The sequence below is a fragment of the Wyeomyia smithii genome, chromosome 1 (genome assembly GCF_029784165.1).
Source record: "Wyeomyia smithii strain HCP4-BCI-WySm-NY-G18 chromosome 1, ASM2978416v1, whole genome shotgun sequence".
Classification (NCBI taxonomy): Eukaryota; Metazoa; Arthropoda; class Insecta; order Diptera; family Culicidae; genus Wyeomyia; species Wyeomyia smithii.
This window is the reverse complement of record NC_073694.1, coordinates 131,507,888-131,523,865: the sequence shown is the minus strand read 5'-3', so window position 1 is coordinate 131,523,865 and position 15,978 is coordinate 131,507,888. Positions and strand designations below refer to the sequence as shown.

Genomic DNA, 15,978 nt, shown 5'->3' with positions numbered 1-15,978 from the left:
GATAACTTAATAGAAGGTTTGAACATTCTGAAAAATCTGCGAAAAAAGTTAGAACGAAAATTGTGATTTTCAGTGCCTTCTAATAGAAAACTCAATGTTGTACGTAATACGTAAGAGATAGAAACATGATATCTTCGTTAAAGTTCCTTATTTTAAGATAACCTAAAACTTTGTCGAAGACACCTTCCGTCTATCTTATTCTGATCAAAAAGCAAATTTTTTATCTCACTCATTGGTGGATTCATCACCCATCTTTCTATATTAAAGATGCATTTTTGATTATCCTGAAACTTCTCCGAACATACCTTATGGCTATAATTAACATTTGAATCACTATTTAGGAAATTATATGCACAAACGGCAGAATAAAACACTATGCAATGGAGATATTGAGCTTCAGTGGCATTTTTGACAAAATGCATAGTTTTGCATCACCTGTTTAAACGCCAATATCTCAGCTCCCCGCCGATAAGATATCGAGGATCTTTTTCCATGTAAATTTTCGTCTTGAATCCCGCTTAGCAGTAAAAATTTCAGTTCTTGATCAAAAAATTTTTTTATATTTTTTTTTCTTCATCTATAGTTTATTTGACACGGCACAAATACAATTCAATGTTTAACGGCGCCAATTATATCTGGTAGCTTACTTTCTAAAGTATCTTAATAACTAAAAGCAAATTTTTTATCCTCGCTGCCGACTACGAGCTGAAACTAAATCTAACTTAAATCTAGAATATTTTGCATTAAAAGCACAGGTTTGCTGTTTGATGGTTTTCATTGCCATAGGTAAGCAGCATATTAAATTTGTTCCGCTGCTGGGCCAAGATATTACGGACTGGCATATTGGGTTGTTTCCATCGGGCCTTGAGAGTATCGTGCGGGTCTGATTGCTGTTTCCGGATCCGGGGTCTTAACGTGTTCTTGTCGTTTGGTTGGATGTAGGCGGAAGGGGATAGGACTAAACTGGGGCGTGGATGGATTTCAGGAAAACGTATATAAGGGACATGTAGGATAGGTCACGGCTCGCCAAGACATCACGAACAGGAACAGCCGGCTGCCTACCTTCGGCCTGCAGGGAAGCTATTAATCTAGACCTGGCGTCACGGTGTACAGGGCATGACCAAACAACGTGCTCTATGTCGTGATAACCTTCACCACAGGCACAGATACCACTCTCCCCGAGCCCAACACGACGGAGATGCGCGTCAAATCTATAGTGATTGGACATAAGCCGGGACATCACGCAAATGAAATCCCGACCTACATCCAACCCCTTGAACCACGGGTTCGTCGATACCTTGGGGATTATGGAATGTAACCACCTTCCCAGTTCCCCCTTGGTCCAAGAATCTTGCCAACTGATGATCGTATTCTGACGTACAAATGCGAAAAATTCATTAAAGGCAATTGGTCTTACATAAATACCACCGTTTGTTGCGCCCACCTTAGCCAAAGAGTCCGCTTTCTCATTACCCGGTATCGAGCAGTGAGAAGGGACCCACGCTTAGGTAATCTGAAACGATTTTTCGGATAAAGCACTCAGATGTTCCCGTATTTTCCCCAGGAAATACGGAGAGTGCTTAACATCTTTCATCGATCGGAGAGCCTCAATGGAACTGAGACTGTCCGTAAAGATGAAATAATGGTCCGTGGGCATTTTTTCGATAATCCCTAGGGTGTACTGAATTGCAGCTAATTCTGCAACGTAAACAGAAGCAGGATTATCGAGCTTATGGGAGACGGTTAAATTGTTATTGAAGATACCGAAGCCAGTGGACCCATCAAGAAGTGATCCGTCAGTGTAGTACATATTGTCGCAGTTGATGTTTCGATATTTATTGGAAAAAATTTTAGGGATCTGCTGCACGCGTAAATGATCCGGGATTCCACGAGTTTCTTCTATCATGGATGTATCGAAAAACACAGTAGAATCAGAAGTATTTGATAAGTCGACACGATTTGGAATATTCGAAGAAGGGTTAATATTTTGGGACATGTGATTGAAATACAATGTCATAAAACGGGTTTGAGAATTAAGTTCGATTAACCTTTCAAAATTTTCAGTCACGGGACGGTTCAAGACCTCACATTTGATTAGAATACGAGAAGACAGGCTCCAGAAGCGGTTTTTCAATGGTAGTACTCCAGCTAAGATCTCCAAACTCATCGTATGGGTCGACTGCATGCAACCCAAGGCGATACGCAAACAACGATATTGTATTCGCTCCAGTTTGATCAAATGTGTGTTTGCTGCGGAGCGGAAGCAGAAACACCCGTACTCAATAACAGACAGTATCGTTGTTTGGTAAAGCCTTATAAGGTCTCCTGGGTGGGCTCCCCACCATTGTCCGGTTATTGTACGAAGAAAATTCACTCTTTGTTGACATTTTTTCATCAGATACCTCACGTGACAACCCCAGGTGCTTTTAGAGTCGAACCAGACACCAAGATATTTGTGTACCAAAACCTGAGAAATCGTTTTACCCATTAATTGTGTTTGAAGCTGAGCAGGTTCATGCTTCCTAGAAAAAACTACTATCTCAGTCTTCTCCGGAGAGAATTCGATACCTAGCTGTAAAGCCCAAGCAGACAAATTGTCCAAGGTATCTTGCAATGGTCCTTGCAAATCGGCAGCTTTGGCTCCTGTAACAGAGATTACACTGTCGTCTGCAAGTTGTCTTATCGTGCATGAATTTGCCAGACATTCGTCGATGTCATTTACATAAAAGTTGTAAAGAAGGGGGCTTAAACATGAGCCCTGGGGAAGACCCGTGTAGCTAATGCGAAAAGTTGCCAAATCGCCGTGCGTAAAATGCATGTGCTTTTCGGACAACAAATTGTGCAAAAAATTGTTCAAAATTGGAGAAAATCCTTGTCGGTGAAGTTTACCCGAAAGAATGTCAATAGAAACGGAATCAAAAGCCCCCTTAATGTCCAAGAGCGCAGATGCCATTTGTTCTTTGCGAGCATACGCCAGCTGAATATCTGTTGAAAGCAACGCAAAACAATCATTCGTCCCTTTGGCACGGCGGAAGCCAAATTGAGTATCCGATAGTAGGCCATTTGATTCGACCCAATGGTCTAAACGACGGAGTATCATTTTTTCCATCAATTTCCGGATACAGGATAGCATTGCAATCGGCCTATAAGAGTTGTGATCTGAAGCTGGTTTCCCTGGTTTTTGGATGGCGATCACCTTCACTTGCCTCCAATCCTGCGGTACAATGTTTTGCTCCAGGAACTTATTGAACAAGTTCAACAAGCGCCTCTTGGCATTGCCGGGTAGATTCTTCAACAGGTTAAATTTGATTCTATCTAACTCAGGTGCGTTATTGTTACAGGACAGGAGGGCAACTGAAAATTCTGCCATCGTAAAAGGTGATTCTATCGTGTCGTGGCCCGGAGACGCATCGCGAACAATGTTTTGCTCAGGAACAGAGTCCGGACATACTTTCCTGGCAAAATCAAATATCCACCGACTTGAAGACTCCTCGCTTTCGTTGACCGTTACGCGATTCCGCATTCTTCGGGCTGTGTTCCAAAGAGTGCTCATCGATGTCTCCCTCGACGTCTCGTTCACGAACCGACGCCAATATCCGCGTTTCTTTGCTTCAGCCAAGCTTTTAAGCTTGGTATTAAGCTCCGAATACCGTAAATAGTCGCCAGGTATACCTCCCTTCTGGTAGGCCTTAAACGCGTCGGATCTTTGCGTGTAGACATCGGAGCACTCTTGGTCCCACCACGGAGTGGGAGGCCGTTTTTTGATCGTTACGCCGGGATATTTCTTCGTTTGGGCTTGCAACGCGGCGTCGAGGATTAAGCCCGCGAGGAGGTTGTATTCTTCAAGTGGTGGATGATGTTGAATCGACTCGACCGCTTTTGAAATCATTTCCTCGTATAACTTCCAATCGACATTCCGTGTGAGGTCATACGGAATGTCAATTGGTCGCATGCGAGTCGACCCGTTATTAATTGAAATAAGAATAGGCAAATGGTCGCTACCGTGAGGATCAAGGATTACCTTCCATGTGCAATCCAACCGTAGCGACGTCGAACATAAGGATAGATCCAAAGCGCTTGGGCGCACTGGAGGTTTCGGGATACGTGTCATGTCACCGTTGTTTAAAATAGTCATGTCGAAGTCATCGCAAAGGTTATAGATTAAAGAGGAGCGGTTATCATTGTATGGGGAACCCCAAGCCACGCCATGAGAGTTGAAGTCTCCCAAAATCAAACGTGGCGAGGGAAGAAGTTCTATTAAATCAAAGAGCAGCCGTTGCCTAACCTGTGCTCTGGGAGGAATATATATTGAGGCAATACAAAGCTCTTTACCTTGTATTGTCATTTGACATGCGACAACTTCGATGCCTGGAATCGAGGGGAGGTTAATACGATAGAAAGAATAGCACTTTTTAATCCCTAAAAGTACTCCTCCATATGGGGTGTCTCGATCAAGGCGAATAATATTAAAATCATGGAAGTTGGGATCAATATTTGAAGTAAGCCAAGTTTCACAAAGGGAAAATGCATCGCATTTGTTTTTATTTATCAAAACTTTAAACGAATCAATTTTTGGTAAAATACTTCTACAATTCCACTGTAAGACAGAGATAGAATCCTTCATATACGCAGTTGAATTAGGCATCGAAGGATACAATCGCTGCAAGGAGGGGCCATTGGGCAGTCAACTGCTTCAAAAATGATCTAACTGTTGGGAGGAATGCTTTAAAAAAAAATTTAATTGGATCGGGTACATTGAAAGTTTCAAAAATCCAGTCCACAATGTCAGAAAATTTCACTAATCCAGAGTTTGTTTCATCAACTGAGAGTGCAAAAGGAACAACTGGGGTTTTAGATGTTCCTGGCAGTGCTGAGAACTCCTTCTGGGACTTTAAATTTGCAAGCCCAGGAGGAGTTTGCTTCGGTTTTTCCGCAGCACTGTTTGGTTTGTTCGTACTTTTCATTACACTTTGGGAAATCTTAGGACCTTTACGGGGAAGTTTAGGAGAAGAAACATTTTTCCTCTTCCTAGACTCCCCAGGATTGGCATAAGATGTTCCCGCTGATGAATCGTCAGAATCGGTTTCATCGGAGGGCAACAGATCAAAGGGGTTCGATGTTATGGTAGAAGTGGTCACGGTCTTCTTCAGCATCTCAGCGTAAGAACGCTTTGAACGCTCCTTAAGTGACCGCTTGATTTTATCTCTGCGCTGCATGTACACCGGGCATGTGGAGAGCTCATGCTGGTTTTCCCCATAGTGAATACATTTTTCAGCATTAACACTGCAAGAATCTTCCGCATGAGTCTCCCCACACTTGCTACATCGTGCCTTATTGCAGCAGTAGGCGGCTGTGTGACCTAACTGCTTGCAATTGGTGCAATTCATAACACGGGGTACATACAATCGCACAGGCAGACGAACCCGGTCGATCGATACGTGGCTAGGGAGTGCAGATCCGGCAAACGTAACGCGAAACGAGTCTGACGGAGTGTAAACTTTTTTACCGCCGACGAGAGACATGGACCGCAATTGCTTACAATCCAAAACCTTCGCCTGTGTTTCGGTATTTTTGAAGCAACCGGTTGCGCTTTTTAGGATACACTCGACAGACAGACTCGAATCGGTTATGACACCGTCGATCTCCACGTCTCGTGCGGGTATGTAAACGCGATACTCGCGTGTGAAGAGCTCAGAGCAAGCGATAGCATTGGCCTGTGCCAGATCACTGACCACGACACGGAGCTTGTTAGGTCGGACCTTGGAAATTTCGGTCACGGCCTTGTACCCCTTCGTCAGGTCTTTTGAAATTTGCAGTATGTTTATTCGCTTTGAATTCACTCCTGCCTTTGGACGAAAATAAACAGTATAGCTGCCCTGTTGAGATCCGTCCGGGTAAAGCCTGGGGCGAGGGGGGACTGGAGAATGAACAGGGGAGGGGATAACAGAAGGGTCAGGGTCAGGGGGGTTCGGGGTTGGTGGCACGGGAGGCGAGGGATCTATATCCATCGCGCTAAATGTAGCGCACTAGCGAACTAGCGCCGACAAGAACACGTACCTCTTTACTTCTTCCTTCCAGCAGTGGTTGTCCGATCGTTCGAAGCTGCACCCAAAGCAGCCAGCAGCACCAGTACAGCAGCACCAATACAGCCACCAGCAGTGAGCCGGGTGTGAGATCACTCAGCACAGCGACACGGACTCGACTGTCAACTGATGGCCTTGAATAATACACTTTTTTGTTTGGCTATTCGTACACACGGACCGGATTGTAATAGAACGACCACTTTGCACGTCCGTTTCTGTCGAGTGTTCGACGCGGAATGATTTTTTATATTTGTTTTGAATGGTTTTATCTGAAAATTATGAGAAAAATTCACTTTTTTGTGGTGTTTAATGGGCTCTGTGAGTCAAATAATTGAATGCGATGCTGAACCAAACCATGCAAAATATTCAGAAACAACCCCACAAAAATAAAAAATATATGGAAAAATGTAGGAATCGAACTGATTTGAAAAAAGTGCAAAGGGTGGATTTGTAGCTTGAAAAAGTAATTTTTTCATAAATCACGTTTGGGCAACCTTAAAACGACTTTTTAGAAAATCGAAATGTTCTACAAAAATGCTATAAATAACATTATCTTCCAATTTAGGGCTGAGCACCTTGACTTTTTCAACATCGATTTTTTTTTTGGGACACCCTAATGTATACCCTTGTTACGCAGTCTTTTGCCAACTTCCTCGGTCGTTAGACATGAATTCCAGCAATATGCAAAAATTATTCTATTATGTTTGACTCTGTTTCAACTGATTCTCATCTGATACTGCTGTATGAATAAGTAATAATAAGCGTTATCATCCACGTGTCATATCTTGTATGCGACATTCTTTTTAACTACAGTTGCTGGAGTTGCTTTCATCGCGTGTTCTAAAGTTCATGCGTTTTTGTTTTTGAGTTAACAAGGTTTCGACATACTTTCTCAGTTTTAATTAAACATTCAAAAAAGTCTTGTATCTACAAATTTACATAACACTCAGGTGTTAAGATTTATGATAAAATAATAATTATTTCGGAACAAAGAAACAATTAAGTGATCAAATGAACTAAAAGTTTTTTTTTTCGTTACAACATACCAATTCAAATCACTTGTGGCCATGAGACGTGTAAGTTAAAACACATTTAATCCACTGTAGTTACTGTATATTAAATCAACAATGAATCGTGACACTGAGCCATCATTCGTCAATAAAAAATATTTTTCTCTTCTCATTGCTTGCAGTTGCTGTAAAATGAACTATCCGCCGTTCGCCACCGCAGCTTCAGTTGCTCATTAAGATGGAAATCCGTCTCGATGATAAATGTGCTCCGAAGAATATATCATTGTCTCAGTCGCAAATGGACTTGAACCGTAGCAGTAGTTTCGACGGTATTTTATTAGGATCATCACAGTCTGCAACGCATTTGGTGCTGCCAACTTTAGCAACGAAAATATCGAAACTTCTGACAGATTTTAGTTTCTCGTCTTCAGCTTTACCTCAACCGTTTTCTTTGGCGCGTTCTAGTGATCCAGTAGTTGATTCTGATTTTAGAAGTAACATCAGCACCGTTTCTAACGTAAACATAAGCACTTTGTTGTCGTTAAATAGCTTTGTGACGTTTAATTTTAGTACCATTGAAACGGACTTAGCCGCAACGGCTGACGATCAGAACCGTTCGAATGGAAGTTTTGTTGTCGGGTCACCTGTCGGCTGTGGGGAACATAAACTCGTGGATTTTACAAACGTGTTCGAAGAAGGAGTTCATCTGGGTATCGGTGAGGACATTGTGGAACTTAGTCAAGAATTGGAAGTTTCGGAAACGATGAATAACGGTACCGGGCAACAGCAACTTTTGATTACCAACTGGCAGGATTGTGCGATTGTGGTATTGTTTTGTTTGCTGATTGTGGTGACTGTGATTGGTAATACGTTGGTGATTCTTTCGGTAATTACGACACGGCGGTTACGAACTGTGACGAACTGTTTCGTAATGAGTTTAGCTGTAGCCGACTGGTTAGTGGGAATCTTTGTGATGCCACCGGCAGTTGCGGTTCATTTATTGGGTAAGTTTCTGAACATATTGAACGGCAGTAGGCTTGAATGTTTATTAGAACATAATAGGAAAAGGTGCTAGAAAATTGTTATTTGTACTATTGCCCAAGTGATGCGTTCTACCACGTGTGATGACATTTGTTATATGAATAACAAATAAACAAATCTCTGTCCACTGACACACGAAAAAGTTGCACCAGAGCTGAAAAATGTATTTGCGAAAATAATTTATTTTCACTATTTTCGTTTTTTTTTCACACTCAACCTGAAAGCTAATTGTCTGATTGTTATGAACTTCAGTACTCGAAAAGCTCTGCATGTTATCAACTACGCTCATCCAATACCAATCTTATTATCCTAATTAACATCGTTCATTGATTTTTCAAACCAGAAAGCTTAGTAATACTAAAATGTGTATCACGAAAAAAACTCTCAAAATCTCCCCAGTGCACTTAAAGTATTTACGGTATCTCTCCGGATAGTACGTCGGCCAAAAAGAAAAAGAAAACAGTACACAAAACCACCGTAATGTGTACCTCGGCAGTGCCTTTTTCTCTCATATGAGTAATCTCATTGTAATTTATATTTCATTTCCAACCATTTCCAGGATCGTGGCCGCTTGGATGGATACTGTGTGATATATGGATCTCATTAGATGTTCTACTGTGTACAGCGTCAATCCTTAGCTTATGTGCAATTAGTATAGATAGGTAAGTGTATACTACGTTTCACACTGTGTACTTTTAATTATGAAACTGTTTCACGGTGGTTTTCTATATAATTGCGGAATGATAATTAGGACAAAATCGAAAAAATGCTTGCCTGACGCACCTTGAAAAGTCATTGTGTAGTTTTGCTGTTATGTAATGATTTTATTAAAACCAGAAAATCAAATTGACTGTTTGATATTAGAATCCCCTTATGTTATACAATAAATGCATATTGGAATTCAATATGATATTTCAATCTTATTGGTGATTAAAGATTTACATTACCACAAAATTTTACTCAACTTTCGTGGTGGTGCATTTTCACAAAAACCGAGCAATTATTTTTGATCTTGCAAAAACTTTGCACATGTGTTACTAAAGGCTGAAGATGTCATTTTGTATGTTTTTAATCACAACTCATTTGTGAAAAAGATTTATGTAGAAATGGTATTGATGATTACGAATATAATCAGAGTCGGAACGGTTTGTTTGATCGGTGTAACGTCTTCGACAAACATGTAGATAGATGTAGAAAAAAGTGAAAAAAAAAATTCAACGTGAAAAATCAAAATAAAATATAAATTTATTTTCTCAAAAAAAAAAACTTATTTTTCAATTTTTTTATAATACAACAAAATGTTAGTTAAAGATTGATGGTTGTCTGACATTTGAGAAAAAAAAACAGAAAAGTTATTTTTTTTTAAATAATAAAAATAGACCAGAAGGGTTTTTTTTAATCGTATTATTTAATCGGTAAAGTTATAGCCAGTGGTTTTGTCTTTCCAGAAATAATATGAATATTAAAAAATAAATAAAAGTACAAAAATAAAAGAAGGTATATCGCTATTGATTGAATATCTAAATAACACACATTTGAAAAATCTGAGTTCTATTCTATGAAAACTGCACACCTGAAACCTTAACATTTTTTAAATTCGGATTTTTTACAGGGTTTGTTCTGGAAGGACAAAATTATTATCCACAACTTTTTCGACAACGTTATAGCAATCAAACAAACCGTTTTGGTTCTAAACTTATTTTTATCATTAATAGGCCTCGGCTTAGTCAATTTGATGTCAGCACAATAAATTAGAAGAAAACTAACTGTAGGAGTTTTTCTTTTTTTGAACCGAGTGCCTAATCTGTCTTCTAAACAGCATTTTCAGTCCAGTCTGTCTGTCTGTCTGTCTGATTGATATAGACATGAAAACTACTGAGCCGATCCACGTGATTTGTATGGTGCCAGGGAAAGGTTCCTAAGATAATTCAAAGCCCCTCCTTTCTCTAAAGCATCGGTTCTCAACCTTTTTTTTGTCCGCGTATCCCTTGGCAATATTTTCAAAATTAATTGTACCCCCTGGCTTCTCATGTCCTCGCAGAATGAGAGAAAGTAGTGGTAGATCACGTTGTGGTAGTCTAGTCCAGGTTTAAAATTGGACTATAGTTTGTTTCATTGCTACAGTCATGTTTTGAGATCAAGTTTGAACAATAACTGAAGTTTTAGAAAAACATTGCTTCGTTCGCCATTACAGATTTTTCTTTCGCGTATCCCCTGAAGGCTCTCGCGTACCCCTAGGGGTACGCGTACCCCAGGTTGAGAACCGCTGCTCTGGAGGGAAGGAGTTCCGTACAAATGAAACGCAATTTTCTACATAACTCAGGAACCAATCAAGCAAATTTCGCATGTGAAGGTTTTTGGGGACAAGAAAGGTTTCTATGATGATATGATATTTTTCACTACTCTTAAACCCCCCCCCCCCCCCAGGAGTCCATACAAATTTCTGCACAATTCGAGAACTAATCAAGCTTATAGAACTAAATTTGGCATGTGGAAATTTTTGGAAGCAAAAAACACTTTTATGGTGGCTCGGAACCCCTCCCTCATCTGAAGGGAGGGTTTTTATACAAATAAAACAAATTCTTGCATAACTCGAGAACTAAACAAGCAAATGGAACCAAATTTAACATGTGGAAGGTTTTGGAGGCAAGAAATGTTTTTATGGCAGTTCGACGTTTCGCTCTCTTCTAGAAAAAGCGGGGGAGGGTCCAATACAAATGAAACGCGAATTTCTGCACAACTCAAGAACTAATCAAGTAGATGGAACCAAATTTGGTATGTGAAGGTTTTTTGGAGGCAAAAAACATTGTTGTGGTAGTTCGATACCAAGGATGAAAATTATCAGTTGCGATTATTTTCGCGAGCCGATAGCTCATTTAATAAGCACAATTCGGAACAACTTTGTATGACGGACTTGAAATTTTCAAGTAGTACTACAACTTTGTCGAAGAGAGTATTGCTTGTACTCAAACACCGAAGCTGTGAGAGGACATTCTGGCAAATTATCGCGATAATTATCACGATCGCGATAATTCTCGCGATAATTTTCTTAAATCTGCTCTCACGGCTCCGGTGTTTAAGTACGAGCAATACTCTTTTCGACAAAGATGTAGTACATACTACTTGAGAACTTCTAGTTCGTCATACAAAGTTGTTCAAAAATGTGCTCATGAAATGAGCTATCTGAGGCTTGCGAAAAAAAATGAGCGTGAGTGATAATTTACATCTTTGTTCAACACCCTTCCTGCGGTCCCCGTGGCTCTGTGGTTAGCGATGTCAGTCGGCTAGCTCTCCCACACGGTTGTGATATCGGGTTCGATTCCCGATCGAGTCGAGGATCTTTTCGAGCTGGAAATTTTCTCTCACATTTTGCATGAGTAGGATAAGAACAAAGGTGTGTCGTTGTACTTATCCTACACATGCAAAATGTGCTAAAAACAATATCGATAACGAATTCTCTCAACTAATCTAGTTGATCGAGACCGCTATTAGCCCCAAGGCTAAGCGTGCGATATTGTTCCTTCTCTACTCTTCTGGAAAAGATATCCTATCGAGCAAACGGAACCAAATTTGGTATGTGGAGGTTTTTGGGAGCAAGAAATACTTTTGCATACTCTGGAAAGCTCCCATACAAATGAAACAGATATTTTAACATTTTTTCCGAAAAACAGCCTACACCCAACGCAAACGGGGAACATTTTATTACTTTAGGGCAATTTTTTATTACTTATTGTGTCTTATGACTGCGCATTATACACAAAAAGTAACAAACAAAAAGTAATAAAAATTATGACGGCCACACGCTTGTATGTGTTTCTGGAGGAGAACATACAGCCAAGCACCGCAATGCATGTGTTAGCAAGGGTTCACTCGCTGCATTTGTATTGATGCAACGATCAGATTAATTTTTGTCCCCTTCATCCACACATAATCAGAATCTCAACCGTCAACCTCCAATATCCAATTAGAAACACTTTCGTTTCGTTCCCCAGTGTTTACTTGAAATGGAAATATGTAATACTGTCTGACCAGAGTTGCCGAAGTTGCGAATATTGTCTGGATAGGCACGAGTATTGTATATTCAAACAGGTGCAAATGAGTTTCCATGAACCAATGAGTATGTGTTTTAGATATCTTGCAGGAAAGCGAATGTTTTTGTTTTTCTCTAACGCAGTTTACAGATCGTGATGTCATTTCAAGACGCATTTCAAGTCTTTGAAATCATCAACGTCCGCATACTCTTTGACGGGGAAAATGCTGCTTGGCAGCTCTTGTCATATTTTTTCTCTACTCCGTATGCGAACTAATACACGCACGGATGAATTGGAGATTGAAGAAACTTGTAACATGTGCAACATATGCGACGGTGTGTGATTTTTTTTGCTTGAGATGGAAAGAGAGCAGTTTTCGACAGAAAAAAATCTTGCATGTGGTTGAAACGACCATTATTAGATAGTCGTACTCCCGTAACACGTGCTAAATATATGGCAGTATGTGTTGTTACTTGACTGGGGAAGAATTTTATTGCCTTTAAAGCAGGCCTGTCCAACCTTTGTGACACGTGGGCCAAATTTCACGATTCACAACAGCAGTCGGGCCAAAAATTTGGAAAACTTTCAAATTTTAGCTAATTTTTAGATTTTGTGCAAATGTATGTTAAAATATCATGCTGGTTAGCCTTGATTTTTACATAAAAGCAGTCCATTTTAAATTGAAGCTCCAAGGGTGATATCAGTTGAAGCTTACTATAAAAAAGTAAGCTTACAAGCCACAGCTATAATAAATAAGGAAAACAAACAATGATTTTTTGGAATTTTTCCTATAGTAAAACAGACTATTTTTTACTGCCTTCATTCTTTTGAAATTGTTCTTCATTTTTTAAATGTTGAAACGGATTGAAAGATTCAACACACTAAAATAGGATGGCATTACACTTGTAATTGAAACTTATACAAAGACGTTTTTATCACAACAAATTCCAAGCCGAATGCATCAACACTAGGGTGTCCCAAAACTGCACAAGTCTGGGGCTCACTCTCCAAATGATAGAAAATGGTGTAACGAACAAACTTTTGTTCGGCGGCAACTCTAGAAAATGATATTTTCAACATGCCCCGATGACTTTTTTGAAAAAATCGGTTTTTCTTATGTTAAACCCAAAAAACATGACCAGTTATTCAATTTTCCATGAAACCTAATCCTTTTGTATTTTTTACAAGTTCCTTACCCAAGCAGCACTTGCAACATGTTTTCAAATAAGACTACTCAATATTTGTTGTTTTAAAACTTATTTAACGCTGCAAGAAACTTTTTCGGTTATTCTGAAGGAATATAAAAGAATTTAGCAACATTTTGTTATTTACGTGTATTATTCTCGTAACTGAAAACTAGAAATTGCAATCTATTTCCAACTGCATATTTCATTATGCTTTTAAATAACGATAATGTCACATGATGTTGCATATTGTTGTTTCACAAACGTTTTATTCTAAGGAAAGCAAACTAGTGATGAAAATGTATAGCAACATCTTGTTGAACCATATATTTGCTAAAATTACCACACAGTAAACAGCCATCTCTAATATAAACGAATGATAAATGATTATTGTTGGAAATATGGTTTTGTTATTCCATATTCCGCAAGATTAACACTGCAAATCCACTGGGCACGGTTTTCTGAACTATCATTTCCCAAAACATTGTTTATAATTTGGCGAGTTTGAATCATAAAATTTCTTTTACAACACTTTATAAAAGGCGCGTGAGTAATTACGAAGTAAAAACATTTTTTGCACGGTAAATTTTGAATCGCAGGTAGAATGACATATTTATCAGAAGCGTAAGTAGAGAAAAAGTTCGATATATTTGAGGTTTTTTATAATGTATGTAGTTATATTAAACTTCGCGACACCATCACCGAAGAGTAATGACAGTGAAGGTAAACAAACTTAACTTTATTTCTCCTCTCTTTTCTTCCTATACTGCAGCGGCTATCGATGCAGATGATGATTCACATAGCACTGTTAGTTGCATATAGGCTCCACCTCCTGCGCTTTTTCGGTTATTTACAAGTTGAATAAAAGTAACGGATGCGATTTATTACAATCTTTGAATGCTGCATTGAGAGTTGCATTTGCTTCATTGCAACAATGCGTGCTGCTTGGGTAGGATCCAAACTGTAGAGGAAAAATTCGTTTCGGATTGATTATCGTCAATTTATTTTCCTAAAAAAAATTCTATCGTTTGGAAAAGAGATTTTTCAAGTATACTTTGACATTCAAACAATAAAAGTGGGTATTAAACCTAATGCTCTCACCAACTGAATACCATTAAAAGTTGGGAAATTTTATGGGGAAGAACATTGCCAAAGACTATATGGCTCTAAAATAACTTGATTTTGAGTTATTAATGATTTACTGTGGAATAATAAATTACATTTTGATGTTTTCCAAAACTAAAATGTTCATTTACCGTATCATAAGGGCAAAGGGCTCGTTCTGCAGGGTAACTGTTAAGCTTCAACATTTCGATTTGGCATCAAGATAATATTTTCTTTCTATCCAGGCCTTGAGTTCTTCCTGAATAAAAAAAACTTGATATCAAGCCGCAGTCTATCGAAAAAACTTTAGTGACTTCTCTGTGAGTCCACTAAGTTTTTTACAGACGAAAATTTTTCCACTCATGAATTTTCGTTTTCACTGCTCACCATTTTCAAGTTTTGTACCACCCTCCTCTTCGAGTCATCATTGACATTTTTATCGAAAAAAACCAGGCTTACATTGACCGCCGGAAGATATCACAAGTGCAGTCTGCAGACCCGGCACCGTACCGAAGTCACCGGAGATTGCGGGTTCGAGTCCCATCTGAATAAGATTTTTTTTTCTAATTTTAAGTCGCACTTTCTGTCCTTGTCCTTTTTTCGCATCCTCGTTAAATTACATACATTTCCTCCCCTTTAGTAAACTTGATAAGGCTGATACAAATTAAGAATTCTTTTTACGTCCAAGGTTATCAAAGTTAGCAAAGTGGGTGGCAAAAAATAAATAACACCGAGACGAAAAAAAAAGAAATATCTTTGATCAAAGTTTCTGTGCAAGTTATGACGTTTGTAACTTGCACTCAAATAAATGTTGAAAAATAACACTTTATTATTATTAGTATTTATTTCGCTTGCCTTTCGACGACACTCTCGCTGTCACCTGACTTGTTTGTTGCTAAATTAAGCATTTATGCTGTCGGAAAACCGATGAAATTAACAAAACGGTTTGAGCTTTTTTTTCTTCCCCTTCCAATATTCAAAGTTTTTGAAGGGGGGGGGGGTGACATAAAATGAAAATAAAATTTGTAACGGTCTAATATTCATTCAATTTTTTTTACTCGACCTTGATTATTGTAGGAAAACATTAAAATTCAACTTTTTATTTCACAGTAAATCACGAATAACTTAAAATCAAGTTATTTTAGAGCCATGTAGTCTTTGGCAATGTTCTTCCCCATAAAATTTCCCAACTTTTAGTGGTATTCAGTTGGTGAGAGCATTAGGTTTAATACCCACTTTTATTGATTGAATGTCATAGTATACTTGAAAAATCTCTTTTACAAACGATAGATTTTTTTTAGGAAAATAAATTGACGATAATCAATCCGAAACGAACTTTTCCTTTACAGTTTGGACCCTAAGGAACCTGTAAAAAATATAAAAGGATTAGGTTTCATGGAAAATTGAATAACTGGACATGTTTTTTGGATTTAACATAAGAAAAACTGATTTTTTCAAAAAAGTCATCGGGGCCTGTTGAAAACATCATTTTCTAGAGCTGTCGCCGGACAAAAGTTTGTTCGTA

The 15,978-nt window shown here is 38.9% G+C and overlaps 1 protein-coding gene across 2 annotated transcripts in view; it reads left to right on the top strand.

Moving 5' to 3' along the window:
* The window catches only part of LOC129733820 (putative tyramine receptor 2), a 155,898-nt gene that overhangs the window by 57,582 nt on the left and 82,338 nt on the right, over nucleotides 1-15,978 (top strand). For both annotated transcript variants that reach the window (XM_055695337.1, XM_055695338.1), the window contains 2 exons: nucleotides 7,276-8,097; nucleotides 8,694-8,796. In XM_055695337.1, the coding sequence (XP_055551312.1) occupies nucleotides 7,332-8,097; nucleotides 8,694-8,796 (869 nt within the window). In that variant the 5' untranslated portion in view covers nucleotides 7,276-7,331. The remainder of the gene's footprint in view (nucleotides 1-7,275; nucleotides 8,098-8,693; nucleotides 8,797-15,978) is intronic.